This window comes from Aethalodelphis obliquidens, unplaced genomic scaffold, assembly GCF_003676395.1.
Source record: "Aethalodelphis obliquidens isolate GAN/ISIS:26980383/991018 unplaced genomic scaffold, ASM367639v1 scaffold42, whole genome shotgun sequence".
Lineage (NCBI taxonomy): Eukaryota > Metazoa > Chordata > Mammalia > Artiodactyla > Delphinidae > Aethalodelphis > Aethalodelphis obliquidens.
In genome coordinates this window covers 14,344,883-14,363,706 of record NW_020837986.1, presented here as the reverse complement: position 1 = coordinate 14,363,706, position 18,824 = coordinate 14,344,883, and the positions used below count along the sequence as shown (strand labels likewise).

The 18,824-nt window shown below is 51.4% G+C and overlaps 1 protein-coding gene across 1 annotated transcript in view; it reads left to right on the top strand.

Moving 5' to 3' along the window:
- The window catches only part of ANGPT4 (angiopoietin 4), a 47,596-nt gene extending 29,597 nt beyond the window's left edge, over positions 1 to 17,999 (top strand). Inside the window, exons 6-9 of the mRNA XM_027078677.1 lie at positions 2,575 to 2,676; positions 4,220 to 4,386; positions 9,424 to 9,554; positions 10,513 to 17,999. Coding sequence (XP_026934478.1) covers positions 2,575 to 2,676; positions 4,220 to 4,386; positions 9,424 to 9,554; positions 10,513 to 10,673 — 561 coding nt within the window. The 3' untranslated portion in view covers positions 10,674 to 17,999. The remainder of the gene's footprint in view (positions 1 to 2,574; positions 2,677 to 4,219; positions 4,387 to 9,423; positions 9,555 to 10,512) is intronic.
- Positions 18,000 to 18,824: the final 825 nt, after the last annotated feature.

Below are 18,824 nucleotides of genomic sequence, written 5' to 3'. Positions count from 1 at the left end.
TAGCAATAAATGGTTCTGTGTTGGTTCAGATAATGCTGGCTGATACAGCAAACAAACCGGCAAGAATTTCAGTTCCAGGGGCTTAACACAAAGAAGTTTATTTCTAATCTACCTACAGTCCAGCTGAAGGTAGGTGTGGGAGCTTGCTTTATGTGGGAAATTAGAGACTGGGGCCGATGGAAGCTCCACCGTCTTCACTGGGTGGCTCCCAAGCTTACCCAGAACTTTGAGGCCCAGTTATCAGATGTGTGGGGGGAGGGCAGTCAAGGGAAAATGTGGATGTCAGGAGGGAGGGTTTGGGGGCCAGGCCCAGAAGTGGAAGAGTTTGGAGAACAACTAGCCAGTCTTCCCACTTCATATTCCCTTTTCAGTTTTCTTTCAACCCAGCTGAATATATCAAGGAGGATGGCTCAGATTATCTTCAACAGTTCTCACACACCTGCTAAATCCCCCTTTTAACAAAGAGAGATCAGGCCCTCAATCTCTAGCTAGAATTTTCTAGCACTATTTTGTTTTCATTATATATATTTTTACAATTATCTGAATAAAAGCAAGTGTTACTAATTTTCCCTCTATGGTACTAATAAGATTTCCTTTTAAGATGCATTTAGTCTGAGTATTTATTTAAGTAAAAAAAAAAAAGACACCATTTTTTTTAACATCTTTATTGGAGTATAATTGCTTTACAATGGTGTGTTAGTTTCTGCTGTATAACACAGTGAATCAGCTATACATATACATACATCCCCATATCTCCTCCCTCTTGCGTCTCCCTCCCACCCTCCCTATCTCACCCCTCTAGGTGGTCACAAAGCACTGAGCTGATCTCCCTGTGCTATGCAGCTGCTTCCCACTAGCTATCTACCTTACGTTTGGTAGTGTATATATGTCCATGCCACTCTCTCACTTCGTCCCAGCTTACCCTTCCCACTCCCCGTATCCTCAAGTCCATTCTCTATGAAAGATACCAGGTTTTTTTTTTTGTTTTTTGTTTTTGTTTTTGTTTTTGTTTTTGTTTTGCGGTACGCGGGCCTCTCACTGTTGTGGCCTCTCCCATTGTGGAGCACAGGCTCCGGACGTGCAGGCTCAGCGGCCATGGTTCACGGGCCCTGCCGCTCCGCGGCATGTGGGATCTTCCCGGATCGGGGCACGAACCCATGTCCCCTGCATCAGCAGGCAGACTCTCAACCACTGTGCCACCAGAGAAGCCCGAAAGATACCAGTTTTAAAGTAAATATTTTATATGAAATTAGTTCAGCTATGGTGGAATTTGGGAAGGCATGAATAACTAAAATTTGGGAACACTGATAGAGAGGGAAGAGCTGGCCTGGGAGGCAAGAGATCTGGGCTCAAACCTCAGCTTTACTTTTGACTCATTTGCCTTGAGCAAGTCCCTTCCCTTCTCTGGGCCTCAGTTTCCCTTCCTGCAACTTCTGCTACCCTCACAACAGATGCCACTGTCTTCTCTCCCTGAGCAGACCTTCACCATCTCAGAGCCTTTACTCCTGCTCCCTCCACTGGAAACACTATTCCCACTGATCTCTGTCTGGCAGGCATATCATCATCCAAAGCCTTGTTCCAATGCCACCTCCCCTGGGAAGCTTTCCAGGATTGCCCCATGACTCCTTCTTAGGAACTCTCTTTGTAGCTGCCCAAATGTTCCTATTCAATAGTCTGCTAGCCCTATCAGACCTAGCCCTATCAGTCTGCTAGCCTCCTCCAGACCAAGCCAGCCCTGGGGGTTAATTTATCTCTGATTTGTCTCTGATTCACCTAGTACAGGGGCAGGCACCAAGTGTTTCCTCATCAAACATTGAAATGTACTGAGCTGGCTGGAAAAAATAATATGTGAACAAAAGTTAAACTGAAAGATGTGATTGTGGTGGATGGTAAGCTGTTTGAAAGAAAGAATCATTCTGTCTTATCCATATGGGCATTCCCCATGCCTTGAATGGAACCTGGCACCTAATAAATGCTCAGAAAACATTTATCTGCTGAATGTGATAACATTTCCTTTTTTTTTTTTTTGTATTTTGGCTATGCCGCCCGGCATGCAGGATGGTTTCCCAACCAGGGATCGAACCTGGGCTTCCACAATGAAAGCACAGAATCCTAACCATTAGGCCACCAGGGAACCCCTGTAATAACATTTCCTGAGTCTACACCATGTGCCAAGCACTTTACATCTCTTGGCATTTAATTCTTACAGCAACCCTGCAATAATAGCGAGTGAAAGGCTCTGTTCTTTTGGTGGATGACTCATCTCATTTAATTTTCACAACAATCCCAGTGTGCAGATGAGACACTGAGGCACAAAAAGGTTAAGGTATTAACATCCCCATTTTACAACTGAGGAAAAGAAGGCTCCGGGAGGACATCACTTGCCCACCGTTTCAGACAAATGAAGACAACGGGTGGGGGATTCGGACCTGGATCCTTGGGAGGCCCTGGACCACCAAGCTCACCTGTTGCTCTGTGAGGTTCTGTCAGCCAAATCACCCTCGGGCTGGCCCAGACCTGGCTTCTGGCTGCCTCCTGGGGCTTCCAACTTCCCACCTCCCCAATTTCCTCCAGGTATTCTGTGACATGGAGGCCAGTGGAGGTGGGTGGACCCTCATCCAGCGCCGTGAGAATGGCAGCATGAATTTCCAACGGAACTGGAAGGATTACAAACAGGTAACATTTCTGCCCTGGGGAGGAGCTTGTCAGCCCTGAAACCTGGGGCAGGAAGTGGGTTGTGGGCAGGGGTCTGGTTTGCCCCCAACCCTTCTCAGAAAATAACTCAGCCCACCTAAACCAACTGCCTTCAAAGAGATTTGGCCAGTGCAAGTATGCTATCGGGGACTCCATCACCTGAAATTGAACCCTCTTTTTGCAAGTCCTGACATATATCCTAAGAATGAAAGTGTAAGTTTTATTTTGTTTTAATTTTTGGAAAAGATAACACATATACCTTGCTAAAAAATTTTAAAGAATACAAAAAAGGGAAGAGAAAAAAGTGATCTCCGCTGCTCACCCCTGGCTGCATTGCTTAAATGAATGTCTTTGTCTTAGCACACATACATGACTACATCTGCAGGAGAGATTTTTTTAATTCAGAATTGCTGGCTTACTCACCCCTGGCTGCATCGCTTAAATGAATGTCTTTGTCTTAGCACACATACATGACTACATCTGCAGGAGAGATGTTTTAAATTCAGAATTGCTGGCTTAAAGACCCCATGCATTTTACAAGACGAGGAATAGTGCCTGATCGTCTTTCAATTTTTTAATTAAATTTTGGATAAAGGATTTTTGGCAAGCTAACTTAAAAGCTCTTAAAGTTTTTAAGAGCAAAAGAAATAGAAAAAGATACTCAGAAATACAATACTATTTTTTGTGTGTCTGCTTGCTGTTCATTTGATAAATACTTTTTTAAAAGTACCAAATTAATCTATGACTGTTCTTGAACCAATTGGGTTTTAAAGAATCACTCAAATGGCAAAGAGAAATAGGGTGCTCAGAAGCAGAAATACGCAAAAGACTGCTGAACATTAACCATTAGGCTAATGAGGGGTACAGCATGGCTAAAATGGGGAGTGGGGCTTTGGCGTGCCCTGTCCTCGGTGCTGAATTATTGTTCTGCCCAAGGGCATTGGTCACGTGTCACTCTGGGACACTGGTGACTCCCAATGCTCTTAGCTTTACATTCCTATGTCACTGAAATTTTTCAGTGGCTGCCATGTCACTGAACAATGTTTGCTCTACCACTTATGCAGCTGATTTAATTTTTTAATTGAGATGTAATATTCATGTAGCTAAGTGCACAAATCTGAAGTGTAAGACTCAGTGAATTTTCACATATGTATTCACCCATATGACCACCATTCAAAGCTAGATATACAACACTTCCAGCACCCCAGAAGCCCTCCTTGTGTCCCCTCCAAGTCAAGACTCCCCTAAAGGTAGTAGCTATTCTGACTCCTACCACCACAGACTTCTGGTTTTTTGCCTGTTCTTGAACTTCATAGATTTCAATTATGATTCATGTGATTTCAATTATTTTTAACAGGCTTTTACATTCACAAAAGTCTTAGTCTTTTTGCTCTAGGAGTTGGGGAGCTCCTAGCAAAGTGGTTTTGGGTAAGTGTCCCCAGAGCCCGGCCCAGCCCAGCTCCTTAACCAGAGGTGTAGCCTTCCTCCTCGGCATGCAGCCTACCCCCATTCTCCTCTTCCCCAGGGCTTTGGCAACCCAGCCGGGGAGCACTGGTTAGGTAACGAGGTGGTGCACCAGCTCACCAGCAGGGCAGCGTACTCTCTGCGCGTGGAGCTGCAAGATTGGGAAGGCAACGAGGCCTACGCCCAGTATGAGCATTTCCAGCTGGGCAGCGAGGGGCAGCTGTACAGGTGGGCTTGGGGCCCAGGCTCATGGGTGGGCTGGGAGCCCTGGGCTAGTGGCTACAGAGTATGCACCAGCGGTCAGTCCCTGGGCGTCTCCAGTTCCTGCCATCTGTCCCCCGTTTGGGCGCACGTCATGGGATCTGGAGGCGGCTGGTTAGCACTCAGCACATCCTGGCCACTGGGTGGGGTGGAGAGAATGTCACTGACACTGCCATGCCAGGAACAGGAAGGGGCCTTCCAAGGTCAGTCACCCCGAGGCAATCATTTTACAAAGGCCCAGAAGTGGGGAGGTGACTTTCCCAGCCTGTCCTATGCTGTGGGGTGAGGTGGAAATTTCAGGCTGGGAATCAGGGGAACTGGGCTCATTCTGGCTCTGCTCCAGCTCAGTGTGTGAACTCAGGCAAGTCAAGTGGGCTTCTCTGTACCTCTGCTTCTTAACCACAGGATGGGCTTAAATACGAGCCCATTAGAAAATCATCAAGGTCTCTCACCCCTCCCTCAGCCTGGTTCTTGGCTCTGTTCAGGAAAAGGAATGAACATTTCTTGAGCACCTATTATGTTCCAGGCAAATGACTCCATTTAATCCTCCCCACAACCTTCTGAGGTAAGCATTGCTGTACCTGCTTTAGCGATGTGGGAACTGAGACACAGAGCTTAAGTCCCCTGCCCAAAGTTACAAAACAGGTAGGGCCTGGTTTTGAACTCAGTTTTGCTACCAAAACTCATGGTGTTTCTCCTACATGATGTTACGTCTCTCAGAAACTCAAGGATCTTAAAGATAAGCTAGCTTGGAACCAGGACAGAATTGAATTCATAGACTCATGCTCTAGGGCCACAAAGGACCTCACATGTCATCTGGTTCTTCACATGATGCTAGAATCTTCTCCGCAGCCACATTCATCATCCAGCCATGCTGGAATGCCTTCACTGATGGGAGGTCACTTCCTCCCAAAGAATCTCTGATGACTCTCTGTCCGCCTGCATTGTATGCCTAATTCCACCTCTGAGGGCTTCCCAGTGATGTGTCCCCAACCCCTTTATTACATGCCCCTGGTTCCTCCAGCTAGCTGGTTCTGACATCCCCTCTGTGGGACCCAACCCAGTCTGATAATGTTCCTCCTTCAAGTGCAATGTCTAGAGCTGAATGAAACATCTCCGGCTCTGGGCTAGGCGGGGCCCAGCTGGATGCCTCCGACTCCTTAAGCGGAACAGTGAGTAGCCACAACGTCCTGCTGACTCCTCTTTAAGCCGCTGACCACCAAAGCCAAGGCTTAAATCCTGACTTTATCCCTCTCTCCCTGAGCGACCCTGAGCAAGTCCCTTCACCTTCTCATCTGCAAAATGGGGGCCATAGGTGTGCCTACCGCATCTGAAGTGTTGTGAAGGTTGAATGAGCTACCACACGTAGAGCATTAGCGCTGGCACTTAGTATATGTTCAGCAAATTATATTATAACATTATAATTACTGTCCCCAAGCCAGCCCTTCACACACTTGGCTGGGCTGCTCTGGGCAAGTTTACTGCTGTTCCCATCTCCAGTGCCTGGGACATGGTAAGTGCATAACAGGAAGCTGGGGGAGCCTCCCTTTCCTACACAAGTAACAGTTAAACCTCAACTCCATGACCCAATTCTTGGGCAGCAGCTTCTGTGGCCCTAAGTCCAGGATCTGCCATTTTTCTTGCACAAGAAACATCGGGAAAAGCATCTCATTGTGCTAAAGAACGTGGCCCTGGAGCCGGCTTGCCTGGGTGTGAACCCTGACTCTATCACTTGTTGGATTCATGGCCTTAGACAAGTTACTTACCTCTCTGTGCCTCAGTCTCCTCATCTGTAAAATATAGTATCTGTGTCATAATTGAGATAATCTGCAGAAAACGCAGAGCATGTGGTAAGTGTTACATAAACGTTAGAGATATACAAACAATATATTCAAAGACAGAAATATAATATTTCTGCATCTATGTATATCTCAATTATTTATGTCCATTTATACAAGCATATACATGTATGTTACATTTGGAACCCCTTGCTGTGCTCCCCTCTGTGAATTTGATGAGCTCCCTCTGGCTTTTTATCTGAGTCATGGAGAGCTCCCTGCCCATGGTTCCAGACTGTTATGCTCAGGTTTCAAAGGGCCCACATCTATGTGACCCTTTGCAGAGCCCTAAATAATAATAATGATATATTGAACACTTGCTCTGTGCCAGGCATGGGCTGGTTCTGATCATTTGTGGAAGAATCAGACCTGCGCTCTACCCCTCAAAGTTGTTCACAGCCCAGTGTGTCGTGTGTGTCTGAGGGTGAGTGTGTCCACAAGCAAACCCACACCCCCAAGAAGACAGGAGCTGCCTAAGGGGAAAGCACAAGGGCATAGAGATGCTTGCGCTATCGGGGAGGGCTCCCTGGAGGAGGTGGTGCCTCTGAAGAGTAGGCATTCGCCAGACAGAGAGAGGATAGAAAGGGCTCCCCAAGCAGCAGGGAGATTCTGAAAAGAAGGCAGAAAGAAGAGTTGACATGCAGCTGGCCACAGAAACCCCAAACCTGAGCAAGGCTCTTTCAAGGGCTCCGGGGATCGTAAGGAATAGGCCCTGCTCATTCAGGAAAAGCCTGGAAGATCCTGGAAAACACATAGGGACCTGGAAACTGCCAGAGGAGGGCTAAGGGGAGAGTGACAGAAACAGGTGCTGTCCCTGGGTCCCCACCGTACAGCGTCAGCTGCCTGGTGAGGTGGGGTGGATCCCCATAGGGAAGCCTAGAGGTGGTGAAACCTGGGCAGGCAGAAGCTGGAGCGTGGGCATCGGGGTGGGAGGGGCACCCTTATTTGTCAGACACAATAATGGGAACCCTCTGGAGCCCGGCTGGGGTGCATGCATAAGACTGCAGAGAAGCGGCCCACGGAGCGGGATGGGGGAGGCACAGACAAGACACAGGCACACACTGACACCAGGCATAGGCCTTCCAGAGGTGCCCACACACCCAGACCCGGCAACAAGCAGCAGATACACACAGAGATATACAGGGACACGCACAGACGCACATGCACATGTACCCCTGGGGTACACACTTGAACCTTCAGGGCACAGACTCACACAAGTGCCATAGCCACACAAACAAGCACAGACACACACCCAGGCACGTGTGCAAACATGCCTCAGAGAAGCCCTCTCAGGTAAACACGCACACAATCTCAGGCGCAAAGACATATTCCAGAGCGCACACTCAGACCCACCGTAGAGATTGCTGCACAAACTTAAACGCACACATGAACACGCAGGCACAGAGACTTGTATCCGGATGCTCACGGCCTCAGACACAGACTCACGCACCTCGTGTGTCTCAATTGGGGGTGTCCAAGGACTCGTGTGTATGTTTGTGTTCCCCAGACCTGAGCCATGATTATGTCCAAAGTGCATCTGAGCAATGGGTCAACTGGGGCTTCCCGGCTCATGACTTGAGGGTCCCTTAGAGATCGCAGATCCCCCTTCTGGCTCCCAGAGAGGAGGGGAAGGGAGGCTGAGGACTTGGGGCCAGTGCTGCGGCAGTGACCCCATGAGATCATTCGGCTTTGTCCAGCACTGATTCCACACAGCCCCAGACTAAAGGTGACCTCAAACTTTAGCCTGAGTCCCGAGCCTGGCCTTGAACTGACATGACTGAGCCCTCAAATGGAGCCCTCAATGGCCACAAGGAGAAGCTGGGACCCTATGAGCAGGTGGGCCAGCCAGCCTGTCCCCACCCCAGGGAGCCCCTGGCCAGGTGGGCCTCTTGGCGGGGGATTTGCAATGCCACTCATGCAAGCCCAGGGTGGCACATTTAAGGGCACAGTTAAGGCTTCACGGCTGGCCACGCTGAGCCAGCCCTGCCCTCACCACAGACAGAGAACACAGGGGGTAGATGCAGGGACTGAGGTGGCCTCATGCCCAGGCCCCACATTCCCTCTGGATCCCAATGGGGGCATCTCGCAGGTCCTGCCCTGGGGAGCCAGGGCTTCCCCGAGCTGCCCCGGCTGCATCTGATGTCCACTTGCCTCCACCCGTAGGACCTTCTGTTGCTCCCAAACTGGCTCCCGCCTCAGCTGCCAGTGCAGCCCCTGCCCTGCTACAAGCCCCCAACACTCTCTCCTGCCAGGCTCAGTGGAAGCCTGTGCCAGCCAAGCACACGGGCTGGGAACACGGGGACAGGATGGGACGAATCCACAAGCACCGAACGTGCCAGGCACTTACTGTGTGCCAGTGCTGCCCTGCACCTGTCACACGCCGAGGTCACCCCATCACAATGACGGTTAATATACTATCGTTACCGTTTTAACAGATGAAGAAACTGAAGCCGAGAGGCGAAGCAATCTGCCCAAGGCCACACAGCTGACGAGCGGCACAGCTGGGATTTGAATCCAGGCGTTTTACCCCCAGAACTTGTGGTCGTAATCACCACAAAGGCCTGGATGTGCCCGCCAGGGCCTCATAGCCTGACCGAGAAATAGAAACCCTCCCCAGCTGGCTGCAGGGGTGGAGGTCACAGGGCTGGGGGTGCCTCAGGGCCCTGATCCATGTGGGCTGCTGTGGTCAAGGAAGGCTTCCCGGAGGGCGTGGGTGGGCGTGAGGTGTGATAGGGCTGGGGTTGCCGGATGGTCAGCTGGGAAGTCAGGCCAAATGGGGCTGGGATCTGTCTCTCACCCTCATTCGTTCTGAGATCTCAGGCAGGCTCCTGTGGCTCTTGGGAGCTCTGTTTCCTCGTCTGTAAAATGGGAATACTAAGGTATTTTGAGGATTAAATGAGAATGAATAACCCATGTAAAGTGCTTTAAACAATGCCTGGCACATAGTAGATGTTCAAAAAAATGTTAGCCGTGGTCCTCATTATTATTATTGTCACGATCATTCTCACAACTGGCCAAGACTCAGGTTCAGCCAGCTGAGGGAGGCCTGGCACGGGGCGGGCACTCTGTCCCTGCAGGCAGCAGACAGGGAGGGGAACCCCTTCCGCAACCACCCCCAACCTGACTCTGGGCCCCTCTCCCATCACCACCTCCGGGTGGCCTCCAGGCTTTCCCTGAGTGGGTACAGCGGCTCGGCGGGGCGCCAGAGCAGCCTGGTCCTGCAGGGCACCAACTTCAGCACCCGCGACGCAGACAACGACAACTGCCTCTGCAAGTGCGCCCAGATGCTGTCCGGAGGTGGGTGCAGGGCGGGGTGAAGCCCCACCTCCCCACAGGCACGCCTGGCTGAATACGCCCATCCCCTCCCCACTCGGGTCCTTGTGCAGCCAGGTGCCGTCAAGAAGTGGGTGCAGGTCAGGGTCTCGCTCACCCACGGGCTGAGCTGGCCGTCCCTCATCCATACCTTCCCCCCGACAGGCTCCTTGAGGTCCCCTCCAAGGTCTCACCTCCTCCTAAAGCTGGCATCACCAGTTCTCCTCTGAGACCTCTAAGAAGCACTGAGAGCGGGGCCCAGGGTGCACCCTAGGGGGGTACAATGCCTAATCTGCCCAACCCCAGGCCTGAGACTTCCTCCCCAACCCTCCTCCCGGGCCAAGCAGGATCCGGAGGCGGGAGACCTGGGTGGAGGGCAGAGGGGCAGCTGCCCACCAACTCTGGCTTAGGCAGTGTTTTCTGTGGGGAGAGACATCAGAGAGTGGGAGATGAGGAGTGAGAGACAGAATGGGAAGGACAGAGATCAGAGGAGACCTCCAGAGACAGGGACAGATGGAGACGAGAGAGACATCAGGATGGACAGACAGAGTGCTGGGCACAGAGCTACATGGGGACAGAGGGAAGTACAGAGGGAGAGATGGAGAGAGAAACGCAGACCACAGAAAGACAGATGGACAAAGTGTGTGAAAGACAGAGAGACCCAGAAAGGTAGGGTAAGGGAAAGCAAAGAGAGATACAGAGATCAGAGACAGACACAGAGAGACAGACATGAGTGCACTGCCTCTGGAGGCCCCATACTGAGCAGCGGGTCTGGGAGCCTCCCTCCCCCACCAGCCAATGCCCGTTCCCACCCAGCCCCGTCTCCAGCAAGCTGGCTTCCCAGAGGAGCCACCAGCCCTGATTCATCTTCGGGGTAGGGGGCTGCCCTCCCCCACTGGCTGGGCCCCCACATCCCCAGAGCCTCTAACTCCCCCTCCACCAGGATGGTGGTTTGATGCCTGCGGCCTCTCAAACCTCAATGGCATCTACTACCCGGCCCGCCACCACGTGCGCAAGCTCAACGGCATCCGCTGGCACTACTTCCAAGGCCCCAGCTACTCGCTGCGCTCTACTCGCATGATGGTGCGTCCCACAGACATCTAAGGAGCAGCCCGCCTGGAGGCTGGTCCCGCAGGAGGACCTGGATGTGGTATCCTCTGAACAAGCTGGACCCAAACACAGGACACAATGCCAGGACCTCGTCCTGGACACCCTGGGTCCCCTGAGCCAGCCCTCCTTACCCCAGGAGTCCAGAAGAGTCACCTCCCTCCCTTTTTCCCTCAAGTTGTGAAATGGTGGGTGTTTGGGGGTTCCTGCCTCTTCATTGTCCCTATTTCCTCTTCTCTCCTGCCTCCTGCAGGGCCCTCCGGCCAGCTTGAGGGTCGCAGTACCCTGGATGAGCTGAGAACAGATTTAACTGGGCTCCTCAAAGGAATACACGACTAGTGGTGGGATGTGAGGCAGGCGGAAAGGTATTTACAGGCAGGAAACTGCCCAGATGGAGGCCCAGAGTCTGTCCCTGGGTTGTTGGGAAGGCCATCTCTTGTTCCAAGCTTTCTCAGCCTTGAGATGTCCTTGAGCTTTCTGTTCAGGACTGAAGGAGCTGCATCCACCCTATAACGGGAGTTATTTCCACCCACATTGTCCACCACTCCTAGGCCCCAGCATCTAAAGCTCAGATGTGGTTTCTCAGGGGCTCCAGGAGATCTAAGAGGGATTCCTTTACCCCTTGAATGTCCTAGAATATATTCCAGAGAGAATAACTAGGACTCCCCTCTAAAAGTACCTGTGGTCAAGTAAGGGAGGGAAACACCAGGTTAAACCAACGTGAACCGGCATTCTTAGCTGCAGGCCTTGTCAGGGCCATTAGTGTGGTCATGTGCTTAGTGACTGCCCATGAAAGGGCTAGAGTAGGCAGCTTTCCCCAAATTTATTTATTTGAAAATGGGCCCTGATTATCCCAGAGCATCTCTCAGGGCTGCGGATACCCTTGGAAAAAGCTGGTCCTTGTATGTCATGAGCTGAAACCCCAGGTCACTATCCCCAGCCCCAGCTGCTTTCACCATTTCTAGCTACGAGGGCCACAGTGACATTCTCAGCCTCTAAAAACAACTGGAAGGAAACTTTGGGTTAAAACAGATACACCGTCGCTGAAGAAGGGTCTAGAACTAAGTTTCCTGTCTGTGCTCCAAGGCTTCTCTGTCCGTAGGAAGCCAGATCTCTGTCTAGGGGCTGCCCTCAGCACTCCGTGTGACCCCAGCTCATACCAGCTCAAGTTCAGGGGCTCTTGGGGCCCACTCTGCCTCGAACAGGACACCAAGAGCTGGGTCCAGATCCCTCCTGCCTCCAAGGCAGAGCCCCTAGCCTCCTCTTGCCTTGTCCAACAGCGATGCTGCAGCTAGGGCTCCATGGAGACTGGGCCTTTGCTGAGTCTGGGAGACCACGGGCTTCTCATGAACTTTTTTCAGAGAGGGGCCACAGCCACTCTGCCACCCAGTCCCATTACTGTGTCACCCTCCTCAGACCTGATGAGGCCACCAAAGTCCTGTCGTCCTCAGCCAACACCCGGACCCAGCCCACGACCGACCTGCCCTACCGCCAGGTTGCACCTCTGTCTTCAGAAGGTTTTCTCCTGGATGGGGCTGCACGGTGGAAATGGGGCACCTTCATCCCACTGGGCTCTGCCCCCACCCCTGGGTCCCACCTCGGCCAATCCACTGATTAAACCCAGCACAGATTAATGCTGATCTCCTTCAGGGAAACCAAAGGATGTGGTTGCTAATGGTGACTTCAGGCAGGAGGGAAAAGTACTTAGGGGCAGGTGGCTGCCCAGGAGGCTGACACCGCCCTATCCAGCATTTGCTCGGCCAGCCTTTATTTAGTGTCTACGGTGTACAGTGTGGTGCTGCTGGCAGGACTTAAGAGTCAGACAGCCCTGCTGCAGCTCTTGAACTTGAAGCCAGTGGCTCAGCCTCTCAAGGCCTCAATCGTCTGGTCTGTGAAATGGAGATGGTGATATTCCCTCCTTGCTGTGATGGGGCAGGAGGAAATGAGACCTTGTATTGCAACTTCTTAACAGAGCCTGGCATGAAACAGGTGCCTAATAAATGTTAGTTCCCAAAGAGGTGCATGGGGTGGAGAAATCGGCCCCCTAGCGCATGCCACTCCTTCTTCTGGACCCAGGGAAGGTAAGCATTTTATTTTTGTATCTACAGCATTTATTTTTGTGCTACAAGTATATAGGCAATGCTGTGTGCCCCGGGAACAGAGCTCCTCTGGGTGGGGTGAAGTCCCAAATCCCTGTCTGCCCTCCAGTTGTCTAAGAAGACCAAGAAGCCGATTTGGGTAGCGCTCACACATATGTTCTTTAAAATATCCATCCTTCCTTCTTACTTTCCTTCCTTCTCTGTGCCAGGACTCTCAAGTGCAAGGGATAGAAACCTTATCCTGAGGAATGGATTGACTCACATACAGGGAGTCTAGGGATGGATTCAGATGTGGTTAGATCCAGGTGCTCAAGTGATGTCCCTCCCCACCTCTCAGGCTTGCCATCCACCATGCTGACCTCATTCTCAGTCACGTTCTTTCCTTAAAGATGGCTCCAGCAGCCCCAGGGTTGTGGCCTGCCTGCTCAGCATCCTTCAGACAGAAAGCTCCCCTGTCCCAGGGATCCCAGCAAGGCAGGATTCCTTCCAGCCAGGACTGGTCCTGTGTCCATCCCTGTGCTTATCACTGTGATTCTGGTTGACCAGACCTGGGTCACACTATCATGCCTGGAACCAGGGGGTGGAGTTAGTTCCCTCCAAGTCATGTGGACTGGCCTTGGGGAAACTGAGGAGCCACTTTAGGAAGCAGGGATGCTGGGCAGGCAAGAACAGAGGTTCACTTTTTCTCTTTCCATCTCTCAGACTCCCATCTCTCTTATCTCCATCTCTGCCTCTTCTCCTAGCCTCCCTGCCCCCAAGGCCCGCCCCTCAGGCTCCAGCTAATCCCTGGTTTGCCCCAGACTATCAAGGACACTGCTGTGTTCTGCCCAGAAGGCTCTGCCCAGTCCAGGCTCTGTCACTGGAGCAGAGCCCCTGCCCTCTCTAAGCCTCCAGTTCTCATCTGTGCAATAAGGATGGAGCACCTACAAACATCTAAAAGAGAGCAACGCTGACTCACCGTGGCTGCAGACATGAACGGCTAAAGGATTCTGGGTGCACAAGGCCCTAGGGGGCCTGGCTGGTGAGGTCTTGGCCTTGGGTGGGTCTCCTGGAGGCCACCGCTTGCAGGAACTGGCTTCTGAGATACCTACATCTGCAGGTTCCTATGTAGAATCCTTGTCCCCTCTCCCTGAATCAGACCAGCGTTCCCCCATTTTAGTAGTGAAGAAATTAGAGCTCAGAGAGGGAAAGTTTCATCCGAGAGGCACAGCCAGTCACCACCTCCAGTGCACTTGCACCTATCAGCTGCCTCCCTCGTCCAGAGCTCTCTGGAGGCACATTGGCACCGACCACAAAAATGCTGGAGTGGTGTCCCTTCCACCTATATCAAGGGCTGAAGGAACTTTCTGGAAAGTTTTCCAAGACTAATCTGTCTTTCCCACTGGCACCTGGTAGGTCCCGATGGAGCCAGGCAGGCAGAATGCATTCTTCCCACGATCTCTGCACGTTCGCAGCAAAGGCAGTTGCCACACTGGGGGAGAGAGTTCACTGAGCACAGCCTAGAGACAACAATCATGGGTGGGGTAGGAGGTGGCCCTTTGCAGGGGGCAGGGGATAAGTCAGCATCAGGATGGTTTGTCCTGCTGGCTGGGTGATTTGATCCCTTTTTCCAGACTTTCCCCCCCGCCAGTGTCCATCTGGGCCTTCACCTCTCTCACTGAAGATGCTTGGGAAAGCTAACAGTGTTGCCTTGGCAACAGCAGCATCAGCATCTTTTGATGGAGCAGCCCTTCTGAGAATGGAATCTGGTCCAGGCCACATCCAGCAAAAATGTGTTACTTTCTTGTGTTAGATTAACGTGTAATGTGGCCTGTGAGCTGCTGTTGCCTGTGTCCTGAGGGCAGGGAAGTCCAATGGCCTTTAACATCCAACACATTCCCACCCTCCCCTGTGGGACCTCTCTGAGCCTCACTTTCCACATCTGCACAATGCAGAGACTGTGATCTAGTCATGGGGAAGTCGTGCAAATTCAGTGCAGTGGTGGACATCCAGGCCTGGCACGTTCACTCATGTATTTATTCATTCATACACGTATTCATTCTTTCACATGGCAGGGACGTACTGAGGACCTGCCTGGGCCAAGGCCTGCCTCGGTGATGGGGAGGGAGCAGCAAACGAGAGAGACAGATGGCCACAGTCCCGAAATCATAGAGCTTAACAGGCTAGAGGGAGAGACCCGCCAAAATAAAATTAAAAAAATTTTTTATTTAACTAAATTAACTAATTAATATATTGTAAGTGAAGAAAATAAACAGGAGTTACAGATAAAAGATTTCAGAGGCAGGGTGATCAGGGAAGGACTCTCTGAAGAGGGACACTTAAACTGAGGACTAAAGGTGAGAAAGAGGCAGCCAGGTGAGGAGCTGGGGGAAGAGTAGGCCCACTGGAGGGAACAGCATGTGCAAAGGCCCTGAGGTAGTTGTGAGGAACCATAAGGAGGCTAGTGTGGGAGAGTGATGCCACTGAGCCAGTGAGCCAAGGGAGAGTGGTGGGAAGAGGTGACCCCGACACCTATTTCGGAAATCAACTCCCCACCCCAGTGCCCACGAGGGACTGGATCCAGCACCACTCTGCCCGAGTTGCTGTGGAGCTGGGGCAAATTCCTGCCCCTCTCTAGACCTCAGTTTCCTAATCTGTAAAATTCAGGAGAGGGATCGCCTCTGTCTGAAAGTCATCCAGACCCTGGGTCTGACGTCTGTTGTGTCCACTGCCCTGAGCCTCTGCCACCAAGGGAGTCAGAAGGAGGAAGAGAAAATAAAAGTCTTGCCACTGGGCTAGACAGGAGTTAGGGGCCAGCCAGGGGCTTGTGTGGGGATAAGGGGCATTCACTGCATGGCTCCTCCGTGTTAGCTCTACACACACCACTTCGGAATCCTAGTGGGTTCTGTTATTGCCCCTGTTTTACAAATGTGGAAACTGAGGCTCAGAGAAGTAAAGTCCTTTGCCTGAGGTCACACAGTGAGTTCTGGTACAGGCCAAGCTGCTGTAGCAGAAAGACCCCAAAACTCAGTAAGTTAAATATTTCTCTTTTGTGTATGTCTGGAGTTGAGCCGTCTATGTATGGCAGAGCCACCCACCACCTCAGCTTCCTTCTCTGGGAGCAGGGCAAGCTGTACCCAAAGGTGACATTTCCCAGCTGGCAGGAAGGGAAGCAGGACATCCGGCACCGCTCCCCCTCCAGCGCCTGCCCTCTCACCCCAACCTCATGTTTTGCCTGGAAGATCCCAGCAGCCTCCCAATAGAGCCCCATCTCCAGGTTTGCTCCCTCCTGGCCTACAGTCATGTCACTTCCCCTGCCTAGAGCCTTCAGCGGCTCCCAAGTACCCTGAGCTCAGCCTACAAGGAGGACTCCTCACCGCCTAGCTCAGCCCCTCTCCAGCTCCCCTCCTGCTGCAGGGGTTCTTAAACTGGAGTGCAGGTTTGGGTCTGAAGTATTCCTTCTGAAGAGAGGGTCCCAGATGGCCATCAGTTGTCCTGGAAGAACTGTCCATTTCCACTTGACCTTTATTGCCCTATGGAACAGAATGCAGGGCCCGGCATGCAGCAGCTGCTCTGTCTAAGTAACATGGTTCTTTGGTTCAGCCCTCTGGTTCTGTAGAGAGCTAGGTCCAAGTCCCACTTCTGCCCCTTTCGAGGATCATGCTGGAGCCTCCAAAGTCCACATGAAGGCTTAGTAAACTGTAAGTGCCCTCGTACTGGGCCTGTACATAGTAAGTTCTCTGTGATGTTATCTCTAATTATTTCTCTATGCCAGGCACCCCACGAAGAACTTCCCTTAGAATATCTGGGGAAGCCCTATAACGGCCGTATGGGATAGGTACTATTATCATCTCCCCCTTTTACAGATGGGGAAATGGAGGTCCAGAGAAGCCAAGATACTTGGCCAAAGTCACACAGTGAGGGGTTTCAGAGGTGGTTTTGGACCCAAATCACCTGCTCCAGAGTCTTATGTTCCCTGTGACCAAGATTAAAGGAAAATAAATACATAAGCAATTGCTGAGTCCAAGCTGACCAGTGCTTGGAACACACAGGAAGATAAAGGCCATTGAGTCCTCTGGGTCCTCCTGGGGCAGGGACGGGAGCTTCCTTCCTGCTTCTGACTTCCTGACTCCCCTGCCCTGGCTTCAGAACGTGACCACAGCTCCACCACCCCCCAACTCTTCTGCAAGTAGGACTTAGCTTTCTTGTCTACCTCCTCGGCCTTCTCGCCGCTCTGATCCCACCTCCGGCTGCACCCACGCACCCCTCCCACCCCGCCCACCAGGTCCTGGGCAGGAGAGGGTCACACTTGTCACTTCCAATCTGGGAAACAAGGGAGGGCTACGGGAGCCCTGGAAGCCCCCCTGGCTGGCTGAGGCCCGACCCCTCGGTCTGGGAGAGGTGTCAGGAACACAGTCACCCAGGCCTGGTTGTGTCCACAAGTCACAGGGGACTGGACCCTTCCCTCTCTGGGCTTTGCTATCCTCATCTGTAAAATGCGAGTGAGCAGCCCAGCCCTGCTTGCTTCACAGGGTTGCCATGGGACTCAAGTAAGATGGTCCCTTCCCTCAGCCAATGTTATTGAGTGCCTACTATGTGCCAGCAACTGTGCTAGGCTCTGTGGACACAGCCATGAACAAGACAGACAGACACCTGCTCTAAGGTGCCTTCAGTCTGGGGTGGGTGGGAGGAGACAGAAATTCAATAACCAAACAACGAAAAGCACAGTGACAGTGACAGGGGAACTCTACAGTGCTATTGGAGCAAGGATATCAACTTAGGGGATGCGTCCTTGAAGGACGAGGAGGAGTTAGGTAAAGAGGAAAAAGAGGGTTCCAGGCAGAGGGAGCAGCATGTGCAAAGGCCCAGGGGCGGCTCAGGGAAAAGCTTGAGAACATTCAGGAAGGGGAAGGAAGAGGCCAGTGCTCTGAAAGAGGCAGAGGAGGCAGAGCCTTGGGTGCCAGACTGAGAAGAGGACACAAAGATGTGGTCTAAACCGAAGGAAGCCAGGGCCGTTGGGGAGCCCAGAGCCTATAGGCTTTGCCATTCTCCAATGTGAGCAATGAACCTTGAGCAAGTTACTTCCCCTCTCAGAGCCTGGGTTTTCACTCCCAGTGAAAGAGGGGTCCCAATACCTATTTCGCCAAGGCTTTTGAAGATTAGAGAAGATCTATCTACTGTACGTAAAAGACCCTATCCCAATGCAAAAGACTTCTCCGTAGATGATGACCACTGTTACTCCCAGTAGCAGCCCATGGCATTTCTGGGTCTTCCCATTCTTTCCTGTTTCTTGCACATCTGTCATCGCTAAAACTTGGTAGCCGACAAGTGGGAACGAACCCCAAAGGTTTTAGGAAAATTTTTGCACTGAGAAGAGCCAATCCATGCATTTGTTCTTTTTCCTGTCATTTGAGAAAGAACCCCAGGGTTCCACAGGAACCTACTTTGAGAACAATAACCCAACAGAACGGCAGAACCATAGAGGAGCATCTAACAAACGTGACATCTGTGCAACAGGTTCTGATGACTATAATAAAAGCCAAGGAGCATAGAATGTATTAGCCCCTAACGGGAAATACCAAAAGGAAATTGGATAAATAGTGGTAAATTCATACCATGGAAGGGTGTACTCACTGGGAAGGGGGACAAGGGCAGCTTTTAGGCTGCTAGGAATGTTTGTTTCTTGACCTGGGTGAGGGTTACGCATGTGTTTAGTTTCATCAAGAATTCATCAAGCTGTACCTCTATGCATTTTTCTCTATGTATGTTTCTCTGTAGGTATGTTGGGGAGGGGAATTATGCATGTACAAATATACTGTAAACGCAAAGAAGGCTGTTTAGAGAGGAATTTGGCAAGAGCTAACAAAATTGTGTATGCATTTTACCCTTTGACACAGTAATCCTCGTTTCTAGGAATCTGCCCTAAGTATACAAAGACTATGCACAGTTATTCATTGCAGCTTCATTTGTATTAACAAAAGATTGGAATCAACGCGAGTGAATAAACTAGGATACATTTATTACTGCATATCAAACTACCCTAATCTCTGGTGAAACATAACAACCATGT